We start from the raw sequence: 19,529 nt of genomic DNA, 5'->3' as shown, positions 1-19,529 counted from the left end.
TGTACTTTTGCTTTCAGGTATATATTTATGCATACATGTGAACATATGCTCTTATGGGACCTGGTATATCTAGGTTTTGGGACTTTGGTAGGAAGTGAACCACCTAGAATGGAATTAGAGAATACTTTGAAAGGAAAGGTCTCACCCGAGTGATAAAGTTGAAGGGTTGACATGCCATGCCTGACATCTCTGGACAGTCTGAAGTGAAGCATGCTGAGTTGGTACTCCTTGCATTGATTAGGTTGGGATCAGCGGATGCAATATCATTTGGTATGAATTGAGAGAAGCATGCAGAAAAGTGAACCCCAACATAGAGGTTCGAGGACTGGGGGAAATATCGGCTCTACAGAGAAAATGGGAGGTTCCTGCTGTCTTAGGGTTAAGAAGACAATAGATAGTTATTACTATAATCACATTATTTGGTAATTGGGTTAACTTTGAAAAATACCATTGTTATTGTTTGATGTATCATACACAACATCACCATAATTTATGTCCTTTGACATTATTTGTATATCTATTTCTTTCAGTCACTCTGAACCAGCAGTTTAGGAGTTTGAAAAGGCTCCCCCTTCTCCCAGTGAATGTAAAATTTACTTCCTTATGGGAATTCTGATAGGACTTTATTTCCAACATTAAATTCTTTCCACTGGAAGGCTGTAAATTTCTCTGCCATCTTGTCTTTCTCTTCTTCTTCCTCTTCTTCTTCTTCTTCTTCTTCTTCTTCTTCTTCTTCTTCTTCTTCTTCTTCTTCTTCTTCTTCTTCTTCTTCTTCTTCTTCCTCCTCTGCCTCCTTTTTCCTCCTCCTTTTCTTCATCATCATAATCATCTCCTCCTCCTTCCCCATGAATTACCTATAAGCATGCTTTAAAATTTCCAGCTAGAGAGAGTTATTTTGTTATTGATTTCTTTTCTAATCACATTTTGACCAGATGATTCTTAGACATTTGTTGAGATTTGCTTTATGGTCACACACTGTCAGTTATTGCAAATATTACATATATAGGCTTGAGAAGTGCATTCTTCCATTACTAGGTACAGGACTTGGTTTATGTTCACTAAAGCAACTTGTTGCTTGTTCTGTTCATTATTATATACTTTTACTATTTTTGTTCTCATTGTCCTTCAATACTTTAGAGAAGTATTCTTAAGTCTCCCATATGACTAGTGATTTAATTTTATAATCCTGTAACATTTTTCTTCTTCTATTTGAAGATTACTTTATTAAATGCTCTTACATTCAGAACTATTTTTTGTGAACAGAATGTTTTATTGCCATTCAAAGAAATCATTTGTTTCAAAATAATTATAGATTTGCAGAGAGCTGCAAGGAGAGTACAAGAGTCTTCTGTACATTTCACTTTTCCCAAGGATTGTAGTTATAAAAAAGTGTGCTATCAAAATTAAGAAATTTAGTGTGATATCAAACTGAGGAAATCAGCATTAGTATAATATCTATGTACAGTTCCGTGCTATTTTTAATCACACCACTGCAATCAAAATACTGATGCATTTTGCCATCACAAAGATCTCCTTTGCTTTAGTCCTTTCTGGTCACACATTTTCCACCCCACGATGTCTAATATCTGGTAGCCATAAACCTGTTGTTATTTCTGAAGTGGTCTCATTTCAAGGAAGTACAGTATGTAATTTTTCTTTCTTGAGATTGGACTTTTTTCTCCACTCATTGCATTCTCCCTGAGATACAAGTTGTTGTGTGTATGTATCACCCGTTTTGCTTCCTTTTGTATTCCCCAATATTATTATTCCATAGTAAGGATATAAATACTTAAGGTTATTCACTTATTTTTGTCTTTGAATCTGTTAATGTTTTCTGTTTTAAAATATATTTTGTCTCATTAATTTTCCTATTCCAACTTTCTTTTCGCCAGTACTTACATGGTCTATTTTTCATTCTTTTAGCTTTAGAGTTTATGCATGTGTATTCTTTAGCATGCTGCAGAACTTAAAAATCTGACAGTTTCTTTTAATCTTAATTTTTCTGTATTTTATTATTATTTATTCACTTTGGATGGAGACAAAGAAATTGAGAGGAAAGGGATGTATAGAGAGACAACTACAACACTGTTACATCTCTTGTGAAGCTTCCCACTTGCAAGTGGGGACAAAGGGCTGGAATATGGATCTTTGCACTCTGTAATGTGTGTGCTGAACTAGGTAAACCACTGCCCAGTTCCATTTACTTATTTTAATTTTAAAACATATTTTATTTTATTAATTTTTGGATAGAGACTGAAAGAGAGAGTGAAAGGAGAAATAAAAAGGGATATAAACAGAGAGACATCTGTAACACTGCTTCACTACTTGTGAAGCTGTACCCATGCAGGTGGTAACCAGGGGCTTGAACCTGGGTGCTTCCATATTGTAACATTTGTAGTCTACTGGGTATACCACCATCAGGCCTCCTGACAACATATTTTGTGAAGTACCCTTACAACGATTACTAATACATTTGTATTAGTAATCAAAAGATTCCTACTCAAAAACTCTATTTATTTTTACGACAGACAGGGAGAGAGTCTAGAGCATCACTCAGCACTACCAAGTCAGTGCTGGAAATTGAATGTTGAGCCTCTGAGGATTTAGGTGTGCAAGTTCCATGTCTTGACATTGACAAATCCTTACTAGTACATTTGAATTGTGTGCCTTATATTTGTCTTCCTTTTTTTTTTTTTAAGGTGATTTTTTGTTCATTTATTTTATTGATTTTTCATTGAATTACAAAACTACTTTGGAAATATAGCTTCATATACATTGATAATGTATATGCCTTATCATACCCATTATCAAAGTTCCAGTACCATTTACTATGATCAAATTGACCCTCTCTACCTGTTCTTCCAATCATTTTCTTCTTTTCCTCTGGTAATCACTATTTGGTTGTTAGTCTTGGAGTTAAATTCCTCAAGTCTTGTCAGTTCACTTGCTTTATTTCTTTATATATATTTTTCCAACAATGAAATCATCAGTAGTTCTCTTTTTCTTTCTAACTTAACAGACTTTGCAGTCATCTCAAATCCCATCTATATTGCAACAAAAGGCAAGAATTCATCTTCCCTAAAGCTGAGTAGTAGTCTATGGGTAGTCACATCTTTCTTATTCAGCCATCCATTGATAGGGTGATTGTTTCCATGGCTTTGCAATTGTGACTAGAACTTTACTGAACAGAGCACCCTATTTTTTACTATTTATTTATCATAGAGGTGTAACCTAGCAAGTAAAATTTAAAGACTTTTCTCTCCTCAGCCTCCAGTCCTGGGAATGGAAATATGCAGAAAAGAGTTAAATTAGCCTCCATCTCTGTCCTGCCAGCTGGCAAGGAAGTAGGCATTTATGCATACCAGCCTCCACACCTGAAAATAAGGAGAGATCATTTACATAAGCACATGAACTGCACTTGCCTGACAAGTAGTAGAAATCTGGCTGCAAGTCCTGGCTGAGTAATAAGGTAATTTTTTTTTCACCATGTGGCTCTGGGACTGAACCCAGGGATATTCATATATATTATTCTTTTACTTATTTATTTTTCGATGAAAGAGAGATACATAAATATACAGAGAGAAAGATCAGAGCACTGCTAAATTCTGGCTTATGGGAATTGAATCTGGGACCTCAGAGCCTTAGGTATAAAAGAGAGAGGGAGGGAGGGAGAGAGAGAGAGAGGGAGAGGAGAGAGAGAGAAAGAGAGAGAGAGAGAGAGAGAGAGAGAGAGAGAGAGAGAGAGAGAGAAACTATTATACTGTCTCCCCAGATCAGAACTGGGGACCTTTAAAATGCAGAAGTACAGGAAAGGGAGACAGATTTGGGCATTGTACAATAGACATACTTGCTTTCACATTTAGTTTTGTTTGCTTGCTTGTTTTCTTTTTAGATAGAGGTAGAGAGGGACAGTGAAAGAGACCATAGACCATAAATAAATAAATAATTAAATAAAAATAAATGAATAATAAAATTTAAAAATAAGAATGAGATTACAGCACTGAGGCTTCCTTGAGTGCAGTGGATACCAGGTTTGAACCTGAGTCATGCACATGGCAAAGCAGCACACTATCCAAGTGAGCTATTTTGTAGGCCTTCATATTGTTTTTTTTAATACTTATTTTATTTATTTATTCCCTTTTGTTGCCCTTGTTGTTTTATTGTTGTCGTTGTTGGATAGGACAGAGAGACATGGAGAGAGGCGGGGAAGACAGAGAGGGGGAGAGAAAGACAGACACCTGCAGACCTGCTTCACTGCTTGTGAAGCGACTCCCCTGCAGGTGGGGAGCCAGGGCTTGAACCAGGGACCCTTCTGCCGGTCCTTGTGCTTTGCACCACCTGTGCTTAACCCGCTGCGCTACAGCCCAACTCCCCATATTGTTTTTTAAATAAATATTTCTACCAATAATGTGTTAGACTTTACTTGATTGTGGATGGATGAACTAAGATTCCTTTAAAGGTTTTTTTTTTCAATACTTTATTTTTAAAATTTTTTTTATCTTTATTTATTGGAGAGAGATAGCCAGAAATCAAGAGGGTAGGGGAGATAGAGACAGAGAGACAGACATGGGCAGCCTTGCTTCAACATTCACAAACTTTTCCCCTTCCAGGTAGTGACTGGGGGTTTGAACCTAGGTCCTTGTGCATTGTAACATGTGCCCTCAACCAGGTGTGCCACCATGCAGCCCCCCTTTTTTTTATTTAAGAAAGGAGACATTAACAAAACCATAGAATAAGAGGGGTACAATTCCATACAATTCCCATAACCCGATCTCCATATCCCATCCCCTCCCTTGATAGCCTTCCCATTCTCTATCTCTCTGGGAGTATGGATCCAGGGTTGTTGTGGGTTGCAGAGGGTGGAAGGTCTGGCTTCTGTAATTGCTTCACCGCTGAACATGGGCTGAACTGTTCGATCCATACTCCCAGTCTGTCTCTCTCTTTCCCTAGTAGGGTGGGGCTCTGAGGAAGTGGAGCTCCAGTACACATTGATGGGGTCATCTGTCCAGGGAAGTCTGGTCAGCATCTTGCTGGCATCTGGAACCTGGTGGCTGAAAAGAGAGTTAACATACAAAGCCAAACAAATTGTTAAACAATCATGGACCTAAAGACTGGAATAGTGCAGATGAAGTGTTGGGGGTATTTCCTGCATGCTCTTGTGTACTTCTGCTTTCAGGTATATATTTTTCCCCTAGTTTATGGGCATGGGTGAACCTATGATCTATCTCAGGGGACCTGGACTATATCTAGGTTTGGGGACTTTATTGGGGAGTGGAACACCTGGAATGGAATTAGAGAATACTATGAAAGGAAAGGTCTCACCCGAGTGATGAAGCTGAAGGGTTGTCATTCCACACCTGAAGTCTCTGGTCACAGTCTGAAGTGAAGCATGTTGGGGTGGCACTCTTTGCGTTGATTAGGTTGCTATCCGCGGATGCAATATTATTTGATTTGAATTGAGAGCAGCATGCAGAAAAGTGGGCCCCACCCTAAGGTTCCAGGACTGGGGAAATATAGGCTCTGTAGTAGAAATGTGAGGTTCCTGTTGTCTTAGGGTTCAAGAAGACAATGGATAGTTATTGTTATCGTCACATTATTTGGTGATAGGGTTAACTTTGGAAAGTCACTTTGATAGGGTTTGCTGTATAATACCCAGCATCTTGTATATAGCTGTGCTACTGGTTGCTTCTGTTCTCCCTGATCTAGGCTTTTGGGAGAGACAACATATCAAAGACAGCTTATGTATTAAAAAGACTCAGTCTGTGTTTTAAGAAGTTCTAGACTTATCATCAGTTTTTCGCCTCTCATATTAATTAAATAGTGGTTTATATGTTTACACTTTAATAGGATTTTACATAAACACCACTCCCAATACCAAAAGACTGTGTCCCACCCCCACCTCCCCACCCCCCGCAGTGCCGGGAAGTCCAATGGCCACCCTCTCCTTCACCACAGTGTTTTTACATTGGTGCACTGCTCTCGATTTAATCAGATCCTGCTTTTAGTTTCCCTTTCTGTTCTTCTTTCTCAACTTCTGTTGATGAGTGGAGACATCCCATACTCATCTTTATCTTTCTGACTTAGGTGACTTATCATAATTCCTTCTAGCTCTGTCCAAGATGGGTCAGATAAGGTGAGCTTATTGTTCTTAATAGCTGCATAGTATTCCATTGTGTACATGTACCACTGCTTTCTCAGCCACTAATCTGCTGTTGGACATCTGGGTTCCTTCCAGGTTTTAGCTATTATGAATTGTGCTGCTATGATCATAGATGTACACACATCTTTTTGGTTGGGCATTATGGAATCTTTGGGGTATATCCCCAGGAGAGGAATTACTGGGTCATATGGAAGGTCTATGTCTAGCCTTGTGAGAGTTCTCCAGACTGCTCTCCAGAGAGGCTGGACCAGTTTACATTCCCACCAGGAGTGTAGAAGGGTTCCTCTGTCCCCACAGCCTCTCCAACATTTGTTGCTGCTGTCATTTTGATGTATGCCATTCTCACAGGAGTGAGGTGGTATCTCAGTGTTGTCTTATATTTGCATCTCTCTGACAATCAGCGACCTGGAACAGTTTTTCATATGTTTGTTAGCCTTTTGGATCTCCTCTGTAGTGAATGTTTTGTTCATATCCTCTGCCCATTTTTGGATGGGGTAATTTGCTTTTTTGTTGCTAAGTTTGCTGAGTTCTCTGTATATTTTGGTGATTAGTCTCTTGTCTGATGTATGGCATGTGAAGATCTTCTTCCATTCTGTGAGGGGTCTCTTTGTTTGTGTGATAGTTTCTTTGGTTGTGCAGAAGCTTTTCAATTTGATGTAGTCCCATTGGTTTGTTTCTGCTTTAGTCTTCCTTGCAATCAGGTTTGTTTCATCAAAGATGCCCTTGAGGTTTAGGTGAGAAAGTGCTATTTCAGGAGAACACTTATTTTTTTCAAGCTGTGTATTTATATTTATTTATTTATTTATTTATTTATTTATTTAATATAGACAGATAAATTGAGAAAGGAGGTGGGGAAAGAGAGGGAGGGAGAAAGAAAGACAACCTGTTGCACTGCTTCACCACTTCTGAAGCTTCCCACCCTACAGGTGGGGACTAGGGGCCTGAACACGGGTAGATGGTAAACTGTGTGTTTAGCAGGTTCCACTGCCCAGCATCTTCATATTCATTGAATAAACACATACAAGTGGAATTACCAGATTATGTAATAATTTAAGTATCAATTTTTGTAATAATTCAAGTATTAATTAATTCAAGTGTTGATTTTTTTTGATATCTCCAAACTGGTTTTAACAGAAGCTGCACCAGTTTTCACTCCTATCAACAATGTGTCTTCATATCCTAGGCAATATGTGTTGTTTTCAATCGTTTTTTACATGGGTTATCACAGGTATTAGGTGTTTTTTTAAATTTTTATTTAGAAAAAGGAAACACTGACAAAAAACACAGGATAAGAGGGGTACAACCCCACGCAATTCTCACCACAGAACTCTGTAGCCCAATCCCCTCCCCTGATAGCTTTCCTATTCTTTAACCCTCTGGGAGCATGGACCAAGGGATATTATGGGGTGCAGAAGGTGGAAGGTCTGCCTTCTGTAATTGCTTCCCTGCTAAACATGGACATTGGCAGGTCGATCCACATTCCCAGCTTGTCTCTTTCTTTCCCTGGTGGGGCAGGGCTCTGGGGAAGTGGGGCTCCTGGACATATTGGTGGGGTCATCTGCCCAGGGAAGTCCGGTTGGCATCATGTTAGCATCTGGAACCTGATGGCTGAAAAAAAGAGTTAATATATAGCGCCAATCAAATTATTGACTAATCATGAACCTAAAGGCTGGAATAGTTCATAAGAAGAGTTGGGGGTCTCCGTTTTGTAGTTAGTTAGTAGTCCTATTTTAGTTATATTCCAAAGGGCCCATGACTATAATAGTTTTTTTTTTTTCTGAGCCTGACATCTGATATGTAGGTGGATCCAAGTGTTTTATCATCATAGTTTTTATTCACATTTCCCTAATAATAAACAATGTTTAGCATTTTATGTGCCTACTGGTCATCTAATTTTTTTTTTGTCATCAGGGTTATGTTATTGCTGGGGTTCGTGCTGCCACTACAAGTCCACTGCTCCTCACTGTCATCCCCTGCCCCCCGCATCCATTTTTTGCTTTTGCTTTATTTGCAGAACAGAGAGAAACTGAAGGGTGAGAGGAGATAGAGAGGAAGAGAAAAAGATAGACATCTGCAGATTTGCTTCACCACTCATGGAGCATCCTTCCTGCAGGTGGGAAGCGGGGACTTGAACCAGGATCCTTGTATGTAGTGATACCTATGCTTAACTGAGTACACTACCACCCAGACCCCTGAATGTCTTCTTTGGATAAGTGAGAAGTGTCTATTCATATTTCTAGCCCATTTTGATTTTTGATTGAACTCAGGCCACATGTATGACTTTACCACTCCTGCCTCACTTTTGAGAGAGAGAGATAGATAGAGAGAGAGAGAGACAGAGAGAGAGAGAGAGAGCTCAACCATAGTGTCAGAGCTTCCCCTGATGTAATGACAACTTGCATGTGGTGCTGGGACTTGATCCTGGGACCATATGTATGGCAAGGCACTCACCCTGCCCATCGTGCTCTCTGACATTTGCTTCCTTCTTATTTATTGAGTTGTTTCTGTTTTGTTGTTGTTTAGTTGTATGAGCTCTTTCCACAGTATCTTGCTTTTTTGAGGTTCTATTTTTTTCACATTCATTTCTTTTCTATTAAGTTTTTCTTTCCCTTAAAGATTTTTGTCCACTTATTTCATATGTGATAGTAACACACAGAGTGTTTCACATAAGACAGAGAGAGAAAATAGAGCACGACTTCAGTACATGGGGTCCTGGGAATCAAACTGGGAACCTTAGGCACACAATTCCTGCTTTTTGAGAGCTGAATTATTTCCTTAGCAATTAATTTTTGTTCTTAGTATGTTTTTCTCTTTAATGTTGCAAGCATCAAGTACTCTATTTCTATTATTTTGGTGGTCACTCTTGATATTTTATCTTGCATATCTAACTTAATTCTAGAGTTGATAATATATTGACAATAGATGAGAACCCCAATTGATCATTAATTTGAACTGTTAAAAATGCATGTTAGTCAGGTACACTCAAAATCTACAATTATCCTCTTTTTTTGATATCACAGTATCAACATCAATCTTATTATATTTTCATATTTCAAAATACAAGACTTGTTATGGGCATACAAGGCAAGTTTCTGTTTATTTTCCCTATAAGAAGTCCACAGAAAGAATTATTTTCTAAAGATTTGGAAAAGGCACTGAATTTCCCAGATCATGTATTGCATTTATCAGTGTTCCCAGTTTCACAAAGGAAGTCTGGTAAAGTGGTGAATTCAACTGATATAATGACTAAGTAACAGAAAAAAGCCAATTTCTAAACTCATTCCTCAGGTTGTCTTGATTAGACAGCTTTAAAGGGAAGGCAATTCTTGCAATAAGATTCCATTACTGCTTATTTTTTTCCTTTACACTGTATCAGGTACTCTATAATTTGGCCTGTTTGTTATTTTCCATAGAATTTGCTCAATGTCCTTAGAAACAAACATTTGATCTCACTCCTACCCAATTCCTCTGCTCTATGAAATGTTTATAAGGGGACAACTACCTGATCACCTATTGCCAGAGGAAAACACAATTGGTTATTGAGGTTATAAGTTGTTAAGCCTAGATCTTTGAAGGGCTCCTCATTAGCACTTTGCCCAATTCAATCCATATAGCCCAAGTTTTTGTAAGACCACTATTTACTAATCATTTTTGCTTTTACCTTTGGCCTGTATACTTTTGCTTAAGCACAGAAGAAATATGTCTGGTCTGATAATTTATCTGGAAGCAAGTGACTCTGAGAAGTTTGTATAACTTCATCTTTTATTCTGCCACTAAAGTAGTCTAGTATTCTCAATCCTTCTATTTATTGGTTAATATTATTTTATAAAAAGGATAGGCTCATTTCTTAATCTAATTGTTTACCTGGATTATTAATTAAAACAAGAAGGGAGGACTATTCAATGCAGATATGGTTATGAGACATTCTACTTCACCTATGGTTTGAATACACACTGCAAAAGGTAAAAACCAAAGTACAAAGAAATTCACATGAAATGAAAATATAGAATTACTTCACCCATAAGAGAAAAACAAGCAAGGTCCAACGAAGACTGAACTTGGACAGTGGAACTCAGGCTAATAAAAGTTTAAGGGGGTGGAGGGTTGTAGAGAGGAATGTGTTTATTATTGGGAGGGTGGGGGCACAGAACTTTGGTGGTGGTACTTTTTTATACCATCACTGAAAGAGAAGAGAATCTGGAGAACAACTGAGAAAGTCAGGTGCTGTTTGTTTTTTCTAAAAGGGAAGAGGGAAAAGACAGCTAGATGTAATAGGTATAGGTGTATCTTAGAAAGGAAGTAAAGGCAGGGCAGCAAAAGTGAATAAAAATAGGGTGAAAAAATATATATCCCATACATTCTACTCATAGCTATGACTTTGGGAGAACTATGATGTCTACTATTAGAAGGGGGTGGTAGCACAGAACTCTGGTGGTGGGAGTGGCATGAAATTATACCCCATTATTTTATAATCTTGTAAATTACTATTAAACCACTAATATAAAAGCCTTAGTAGTCTTAGTACAGACTATCTAAGAAATATTACAATAGACACATTTCAGAAACAATAGAACTCTGTATAGTTGTTTTTCTTTAATTTCTGGTGCCTACTGTTATTTTACTAAATTAACTTTTTTCAAATAACTCATTAGACCTCAACCACCCCTGGACTATATTGTTGGCTTTTTGTATGTGATACAATTTCACAATCAAAATCTCTGGCTTTCAGAAATATAACATTTATTTACTGTATAAGTCTTAGCTCCTTCATAAGGTCAAACTACATATCTTTGATGGAATTAAGTGTCACTGAAGGGAATAGACATTTCCACTGCTACTCAGATTAAAGAAAGCTGGTTGGATTATACTAACAGTTGGCATTGTGCCAGGAGAGGCTGACACACCCATTCTAAGTGTAGGAGTTCACTCAAAAGGCATTGCTATTGCAGGGTTGACAACTTTGCAGAAGACAGGCATTATATTTTATGAGAGGGAGGGAGGGGGAGAGAGAGTGGGAGAGAGGGAGAGAGAGAGGGAGAGAGAGAGAGGGAGAGAGAGAGATAGATGGGGAGATAGAGAGATACTGATTTTCAAATGAAATAGAAAGAAGCCAGAGCATCAGTCTGATACATACAATGCTGGGGAATCTAACTGTGAGTCTCAGGCATGCAAGTCCTGCTCCCTATCAGATGAGCCATTTCCTCAGCCACAACCAGAATCATCATCTCCTTCTTCCTCCTCCTCCTCCTCCTCCTCCTCCTCCTCCTCCTCCTCTTCTTCTTCTTCTTCTTCTTCTTCTTCTTCTTCTTCTTCTTCTTCTTCTCCTTCTCCTTCTCCTTCTCCTTCTCCTTCTCCTTCTCCTTCTCCTTCTCCTTCTCCTTCTTCTTCTTCTTCTCCTCCTCCTCCTCCTCCTCCTCCTTCTTCTTCTCCTTCTCCTTCTCCTTCTCCTCCCCCTCCTCCTCCTCCTTCTTCTTTTCTAGACAGAGCACTGTTCTTGTCTCACTTACGTTGGTGCCAGTGATATTAGACCTGTGATCTTAGAGCCTTAGTCATGAGAGTGTTTTGCATCATAAGTATGCTCATTCCTACATATGGTGAATGGCATTTTTTATTAGTGATCTAATGATTTCAGAAAATCATAAGATTTAGATGCCAGGCAGTGGTGTATCTGATTGAGTGCACACATTAGTGCACAAAAAATGGTCTCCACCTATGGGAGGAAGCTTTACCAGTGGTGAGGCAATGCTACAGGTGTCCCTCCATCTCTGTCTCCCCTTTCCCTCAATTTCTATCTCTAAAATAAATAATAAATAATATATATATAAAAGAAAATTACAAGATTTCACACTCACACATGGTGTAAGTCACCACACCCTTCACTAAAGTTCTTCTGTGCCTCCTGCATAACCACCAGAGTTTGCACAGTTGTCAAGAGATAGTTTGGATTATCATTTTTTTCAGTTCATTTGGCTAGGTAGTTTACATTCCACACATAAGTTAAACCACTTATTTGGTGAATGCTTTTCAGTGTCTATAATATAAAAGCTCATCAATTTTATATAGTTACAAGTATGTGAATATATTGCCTAGTGTTTAGCTAATCCGATAGTGTTAGACATTTAAGTTGCTTCTAAGTTTGTTCTCCTAAAACAGTCCTCAAACAAACATCTCTGAGTATTTTTCAGTGAGTAATTATTAAAAGAAAAATTCCAAGAGAAATGGTTGGCCAAAAGACAGGTAAATCTTTAAATATTCCTGTGTTATGCATAATACCAAGTTGCCTTCCAGAGAAGTTATACCAATATGTAATAATACCCTGTCCTTGTTCTATGTGACCTTTTCTAGGAAGCCCTATGTTGACTTCTATGAGGATTTTGTGAAGTGTGTTTAAAAAGCTGACTGGGCTTGGAAAATCTGAGGCATCTTTCATTTTCTTCTTTCACTGCTCCAGCCAGCCTGGGAGGAGAGGAAAAAAAAACGTGTCCTTGTTCTTATGCAAACTCAAGGGTGAGGCTCCTATAAAGGCCTTCCTATTGTCCTTCTAAAAGAAAACATAGACCTCTAGCCCGAGGGGGGAAATCATTCTGTGCATCAAAATCCACCTGTCCCTTATTATTTCAGCATTATTCATCCAGTCCCCAGAACTCCCCAAAGGTTTACCTTCTCTATTTGTAATGGATCATATAACTTTCCCACTTGGTATTCATACAGCTATATCAAGCAACAGATCTTAGAACCTTTTTGTGAGAGTTTTTATTACTATCAGTTCTTAAGTATTCCCTAATCACTACCCTTTTTCACTTCATCATCTAATGTTTGTTTTATTATAACTTCTAAGCAAATGCTTTCATTTCCATCTCCGCATCAAACCTGATTATAGTTCCAATTTATTTTGCACATCACCATCAGATTACTTCCCCTTTGTTAAGATTTTAGTACATCCCTGAACATGACAGGATATTTGAATGTCAGCTGGAGCTTTGGGATTTTCCTCATGCTAAATTCCCACTTTACCTCGCATCACTCCTCTGTCCATAATTTCTACTTCAGGAAAAGTGATTTCCTTCCTTTCTCATGAATGTATTATTGACCTCCATGCCTTGACTTCAAACCATTTCCTCCTCCTGGAATGCCCTCTTTTGTTTTCTCATGCTGTCTTTTTGTATCCAGACTAAGTGTTCCCTTCCTCCTTGAAACTTTTTTTTTTAGCAATTTCTGCCTCATTGAAGCAATCTGTATTTGACAATGAACACATGGCCAAGTACTGTTAGCAGTCCTTTTGTATGTGTGTGCCCTGTTTCCTCAGCTATATTAAATTCAAGCACGAGAATACTTTTTGTCAGTTGAAACATACAACTTTATTGATGATACACAAATGAAATCTTTGGTGGATAAATTCAAGTCAAAACAAATGATGGAAGGGTTGGCTATTCATGATGGACAGGTTCACCATCAATTCACAGAGGAACCGGTAAAAAATATTTCCATCCAAGCAGCACAATTAAAGTCACAAATGTGTTTTTGCTACAAGAGGACTATTTATTTGGTATTCATAAAATAGTTCAGCTTAAAGCTGGAGAATGTTGGATGATACATTACTCAAAACTGGGATCAGAAAAGAATCCTTTTACTAAAGAAACAAGTGGAAATGTAGTGACTTTCAATTTTCGTTGCTTCCAGACAGCAAGATCAAGAAATTTCTTAATGTCTTTAACAAACTACATTGACAATCAGAACTTGTCCACTAGTTTTATAACTTTCACTTTCACCAAGAGGTCATGGTGATCTGCTAAGGCTCGAATTTTCTTAACGCATATCCCAGAGGTAGTACATAAGTAAAAAAGGGAACCTTTATTAAATTCTCTGTAATTGAATACTTCTGCTCTGAGGTTGTCATAGATGATCTCAAACAGAGTAAGGGCATTAATAAGAATTTCTGATTCCACATAAGAATTATAGAGGGAACTAAATGATGCTGGCACTTGGGTACTGAGCAGTTTTTTCAACATATCTGGATTTTCAGCAAAATTTGAAAGTATTTTCAAAATCTCAACCTTAATTTTTCCACCTCCTTGAGATAACAAGCGGAAAAAGTTCGCAATTGAATTGACAAGCAAGTGCTGATAGTCATTAGTAATAGTCATGTTTGTTAAAAATTTTAGTCCAACTACCTGTACTGCAGAGTTCAGGTTAGAGGCCATGATATCATCCATCACTTTATTCATGTATACCTGAAGCCGACCTTGATTTTCATAATTCTCGCTAAGGTTATTCATGGCCATTAATGCTTTTTCCTTAATGTGGGGATCAGTTTTGTTGATCATGTTAGCGATAATTGGTAGGCCTCCCAGTTTGCGAATTGTGTCTTGGTTGCACGTGTAATTGGCATTGTTGCTCAGAGTAAGCAAAGCTACCTGCTGGATGAAAGGGTCATCCGATTTCTGAAGCAAAGTAAGGACTTTTCTGAGGTCTCGGACACTCAGGATCTCATCAATATCATAAGGGAAGGGGCGCTTCTGCATGGCAACTGGCCGCCTCCCACCTCTCCCTCTTTGCTGGGTCTCAGGCTCAGAATCTGACTCTGATTCTGTGTCAGTCCACCCAGACTCACCTTCCTCAGAATCAGGGATCTCTGCCAAGAAAGCATGGCCCCCATTAGCAGAAGCTGCAGCAGCTGCTGCAGCCCCATCCCCAGGGCGAAAGCCCAGCCCCAGTTCATCTACTTCAACCTTGTTTCTCTTGTTTTTACTTTTGCCTCCATTTCTGGATTTGTTTCCACCCTTGGCCCCACTTTTGGGTACAGCTCCAGTTGCTGATGCTGACCCGGTTTTAGGTATAGCCCCAGTATGAGCCCCAGGGGTTGTTCTCCTGGAGGATGATGCTGCCCTTGGGGAGCCTGAAGTCCCAGAAGCCTCTGCAGCCCCAGAAGTTGCTGCTGCCCCAGTAGGTACTGCAGCTCCAGAAGGCACTGCTGGTATGGAAGCCTCCACTGCCTCAGTGGGGACTGCTGCTTCAATAGGCAATGTTGCCCCAGGAGTTATTACTGGTGCCCCAGGAACCTCAGCTGTGTTAGGAGGTTCTGCCAGTTTGGGGTCACCTGCTACTGTGGGGCCCTCTGCAGCTGTGGGAGCCTCTGCATGCCCTACAAGTAGTGTTATTGAAGAGGATTCTGCAGCCCCCACTCCTGATTTGGCTTTAGGCTTTACCTGGCCTACTGCCTCTTGGGCCTGATTTTCTGACCCACTCTGAGCCTCAGCAGTGGAAGCAGTTGGAACCACTGTCACTGTTCCAGATGCTTCCAGAGCAGAGATTTCATCCTGCACCTTGTTCTCTATCTCTATATGGACTGGGGTTGGAGGACCGACTCCTGGCCCAAGGTCAATTGTGAAACCAGCCTTAATTCCAGCCCTAGCTCTGGCTCCATTACTAGCCACAGCCCTGCTTTTGGGCTTGGGCATCCTCTTCTTTGTTTGGCTGCTTCCCCCAGCATATTTGTAGACACAGTACCAGGCACTAGCTCCAATAACTATTCCCGCAGCGACACAGCCAGCATCCCGGACACGGCTCATGGTGCACTTAGTGTGGTTTGTTGATCGAGAAAGTGGAGCTGATTTGCTTGAGCGATATGTGTGTAAGTCCAGGTGAGCTTCTGTGCCTCAGGTGTGCAAATTCTGCAGAGACAGCAAGCCAAGCAGAACCTGTTTAAATAATACAAATTGGACTTAGCGTTGGGCCTCACTTCATGCCTAACCAGGCTTATTCAGATGAGTGTTTACAGTTTACTTCTTGATGGTCAAGGCTTGGACCCTGACACTGGTGTCAAGGTTTATGTGTGCTGATTTAAGACCGTGAGTTTTTAAGGTTTTCTACATCTTTATGCCTATCCCATAATTTCCCGGCACCTAAATGAAGGAGAGGGTGAGAGACAATATGGAGATCAGGAAAATTGAGAGAGTGCAAATGACAACAGTGATCCCAGATTCTTCTTTGATTACCTCCAACCCACCCATAAAGTCCTCAGATAATGCACACACCATACCAACCAGAGAGGATCAGGAGTGATGTGTTTTTTCCCACCACGTCTGTAGATGTGCAGAGCCCAAAAGGCAGACAGACCTGTGGATAGACCCCGGAAAGGGTGTTTGAGGGCCTCAGTAAATCAGATTACACGTCCGTTCCTGATTTTAACCTTCTCAAGGCTCCTATTTTTCCTCCTCTTAACTCCTTCCTTCTCAGACTATAAATTCAGAAAGCAGATGCCATACCCCTTTGCCTGCATTGGAAAGGCCCTACCTGGGGCAAGAGTGTGTTTAAAGAGGGAACAAATGGAGGAAAAGGTGTCTATGGTCCCAGACCCAGTTTAGGTTTCAGCCACACCCATACCAGCAGTTCTCAGGCTGTCCCCACAAACAACACTGACCTCCAAGGGCTGAGGGATGGTTCTCTCTCCTTAAGTTAGACCTTCATCTTAATGGCAGGAATGCAAACAGCAGATGTGGGAGACTCAGAGCCTGGTGGATGGAACAACACCCAGTACAAAAGTCCCAATTGCCATTGAGCAGTCACATACCAGAATGACAAATGGTACTGTCTCTCAGCTTCTTCAACTCTAGTCACCCCTTCCCTCCCTGTTCCCACCTTCTTCCTTCTCTCCCTCCCCCTCCTTCTCCCCCTCTCCTCCTCCTTCTCCCCCTCTCCTCCTCCTTCTCCCCCTCTCCTCCTCCTTCTCCCCCTCTCCTCCTCCTTCTCCCCCTCTCCTCCTCCTCACCCAGCCTTCTCCCTCCCCTCATTGCTCACCCCTCCACCCCAAGCCCCCTTCCTGCGCAGACTCCCCAAGCATTCAACCTCTCCCTCCCCTTGCCCCGCCCCTCAGATCCGCCATTTCTGGGAGGCACACAGCCACACCCCTTCTCCTGCACTGAAGCTGGAGGGGCGGGGCGAGGGTACTGTGAAAGCTGGATGGGACGCTGGACAGGGGACCGCTGCCAAACAAAATTTCAAGTCCTCTTCCTAGGATCACCCCTCCTCTAGGCCCCAACCCCAGCCCTAGCACTGACCTGCGGAACGGGAGCCCCCACGTCCGCCTTTTCAGTTTCAGGGTCGTGATTTGCAACTGTATCCCCGCCTTCCACCCCCACCCAAATGCCTCAGTAATCGCCATTTCTCCCGCCAGCGCTAACTCTTTTTCCAGCACTGAAAAAACCGTGATGAAGGACTATATGGGCCGGAGGTGTCCAGAAAGCAGCCTGGGAGTTAACAGCGTGGCTTAATACCAGAATTCTTTCTGGAAACCCCTCCTGAAAAGCCCAGATAGCGCCAAATCTGCTACCTCCCCTAAAGAGGCTTGCACACACATTTTCTAGCACCCTTAAAAGACAAGAGTCCGACACAGGAGGGGAACATGAGGTGGGGGAGTGATGGGGGAAGAATCTGCAATGTGAGGGTGGGAGTGAACCGACAAGACTGTTTCCAAATTGCTTGCCCCTCCAGTAACCCTTTCCCGACGTCCCCACTGGCCTTATAAGTGCTGCCACGTTTATTTCTCTCCCCTCCTCTCCAAACAGGACGGGATGTGGGGTGCGGGGCCTGAATGTTGAAAACAAAACCAGAAAGAAAAAAAGGGGGGGGGGGGAAGCACTAGCTAAGGTAGGAGGAAGCTTATTCTCTGCAACTACATTCAAGTCTTTAATTATCCCCCTCCTCCTCTCCTCGCCACCCACCAAAGAGTTGGGACTCAGCACTGGCGGGAGGGCGCTGGGGTTGGGGGGTTGGGGGTTGAATCTGGAAAGCAGCCAGGAGGCGCCTGTGGCCTCAGATACCCGCATCTCTGGGCCACCCCTCTGCAGAAGTGCCAAGCTAAGTCCACCCTCACACCCACCTACCCAGGTCTGGGGTAATTTTCTCCTCCTCCTTCTCCTCCTCCTCCTCCACCTCGTTTGGGTAAAACGCAAGGCAATGCGCAGTGTAATTGAGTTGGTACCCAGAGGAGGACAGAAGAAGGCGGTCCGAGCTTTAAGTACCTTTGCCCACGTCAGCTATTGATCACGTGAGCGCCTCAACGCCAGTCAGCTTGAGTCCCCAGTTTCCACTCCCACTAAGAGCACTAGAGCCTCCTCCTTCACCCTCACAACCACCTCGACCCACCACATCAAGTCCTGTCATTCTTTTCTCTTCTCTTCTCTTCTCTTCTCTTCTCTTCTCTTCTCTTCTCTTCTCTTCTCTTCTCTTCTCTTCTCTTCTCTTCTTTTTCCTCTTTTTTTTTTATTTGTCTTTGTAGTAGCAGAAGCTACTGTATCAGACTTTTTTCCTCTGGTTGTCTGGGAGGGGATGCAACTTCTTGAAGGACTATTGACATATTTTCCTCCTTTTTTTGTTGGGGACTCCTTTCCTGGGCTACTGGCGTCTCTTTCAACCAGCTATTCACTAGTTCCTAGCAATTGGACTCCGACACCAGTATAAATGAAGGTGAAATGCCAGAAAGGAAACAAGGAGTGAAATTTGTACTTCTATAATACAGCTCTGCTTTGTTTTTAAAGCTATTGCTACTTTTCATTATTATTGTAAGAAAATGCAACTAAACAGGAACTCGGTGGAAAACAACAAAGACTAGGCACGCTTTAAAAAAAAGATTCCTCACTTATGCTGGAAGACACTACTACTTGTAAAACAAACAAACAAAAAAAAACACTACTACTTGTGGTTAATTTTTATAATATAGAAAATGGGTTCCATTGACACAAAAAAAGAAGTTTTTGAACCTTGTAAAATAAAGGTAGTTGAAATATGAAAGTGGACTTTTTCTAAAGAAGGTGAGCATGCTACCATATCATCTGTAAATTGATCCACGGAAAGATGTTTAGTTGTCTAATTTTATCTACTTGGACAAATAGCGTTCTGTTTTTACTCCTTTTGGGAAAGCTTTTAACTTGGATAAATAAATGATCCTGTCTTGTTCTGTTAGTGAAACACATTTATTTAATGTTCTCAAACCACTGCTGACTGCTGGGTGAACATCCTGTAATTTGATGGCTACAACCGTGACAGTTTTGAACACCTGTCCCTGGATTAGGTTCCAGTTTCCTGATTCAGCTCTGTGCAGGAGAAAGAACTGTCAGGCCAAGGAAATTAGAATGTGGGAGATGCAGAGACCATCAAACCCTCCCTAACCTATCAGGAGGGAGTGAACGTGCTGTCTCTATGCTCCTCTCATATTCCAGAGCCTCACATCCTCTGCATTCAGGGACTTGATTCTATTGCTTAATCTGAAACTGTACTGAACAGGTGGCCGAACTAGTAAATGCCACCTTGTTATATATCTCACCAGTCTGAATTTTGACTTTTTCCCTCCCTTTCTGAAATTCCTACAAGG

General features: G+C 40.9%; 2 protein-coding genes across 10 annotated transcripts in view; one reads left to right on the top strand and one right to left on the bottom strand.

Moving 5' to 3' along the window:
• The window catches only part of TCEAL6 (transcription elongation factor A like 6), a 444,729-nt gene that overhangs the window by 15,637 nt on the left and 409,563 nt on the right, over positions 1-19,529 (top strand). The gene's annotated exons all lie outside the window — the stretch shown is intronic.
• Positions 13,494-18,157, bottom strand: ARMCX2 (armadillo repeat containing X-linked 2). 9 transcript variants are annotated; one of them, XM_060183163.1, is made up of 5 exons: positions 18,039-18,112; positions 17,655-17,746; positions 16,581-16,671; positions 16,200-16,276; positions 13,494-15,858 (listed from the first exon to the last, which is right to left on the bottom strand). In XM_060183163.1, the coding sequence occupies exon 5, from the start codon at positions 15,727-15,729 to the stop codon at positions 13,891-13,893; it is 1,839 nt and encodes a 612-aa protein (XP_060039146.1). In that variant the 5' UTR covers positions 15,730-15,858; positions 16,200-16,276; positions 16,581-16,671; positions 17,655-17,746; positions 18,039-18,112; the 3' UTR covers positions 13,494-13,890. The 9 variants fall into 9 exon arrangements, with proteins under 9 accessions (XP_060039146.1, XP_060039145.1, XP_060039147.1 ...); XM_060183162.1 differs by lacking the exon at positions 17,655-17,746 and having other exon boundaries at positions 18,039-18,157; XM_060183164.1 differs by lacking the exon at positions 16,200-16,276.

This window comes from Erinaceus europaeus, chromosome X (assembly GCF_950295315.1).
Source record: "Erinaceus europaeus chromosome X, mEriEur2.1, whole genome shotgun sequence".
NCBI classification, from domain to species: Eukaryota; Metazoa; Chordata; class Mammalia; order Eulipotyphla; family Erinaceidae; genus Erinaceus; species Erinaceus europaeus.
Note: the sequence above shows the minus strand (reverse complement) of the source record. Positions and strands in the feature narration are given on the sequence as shown.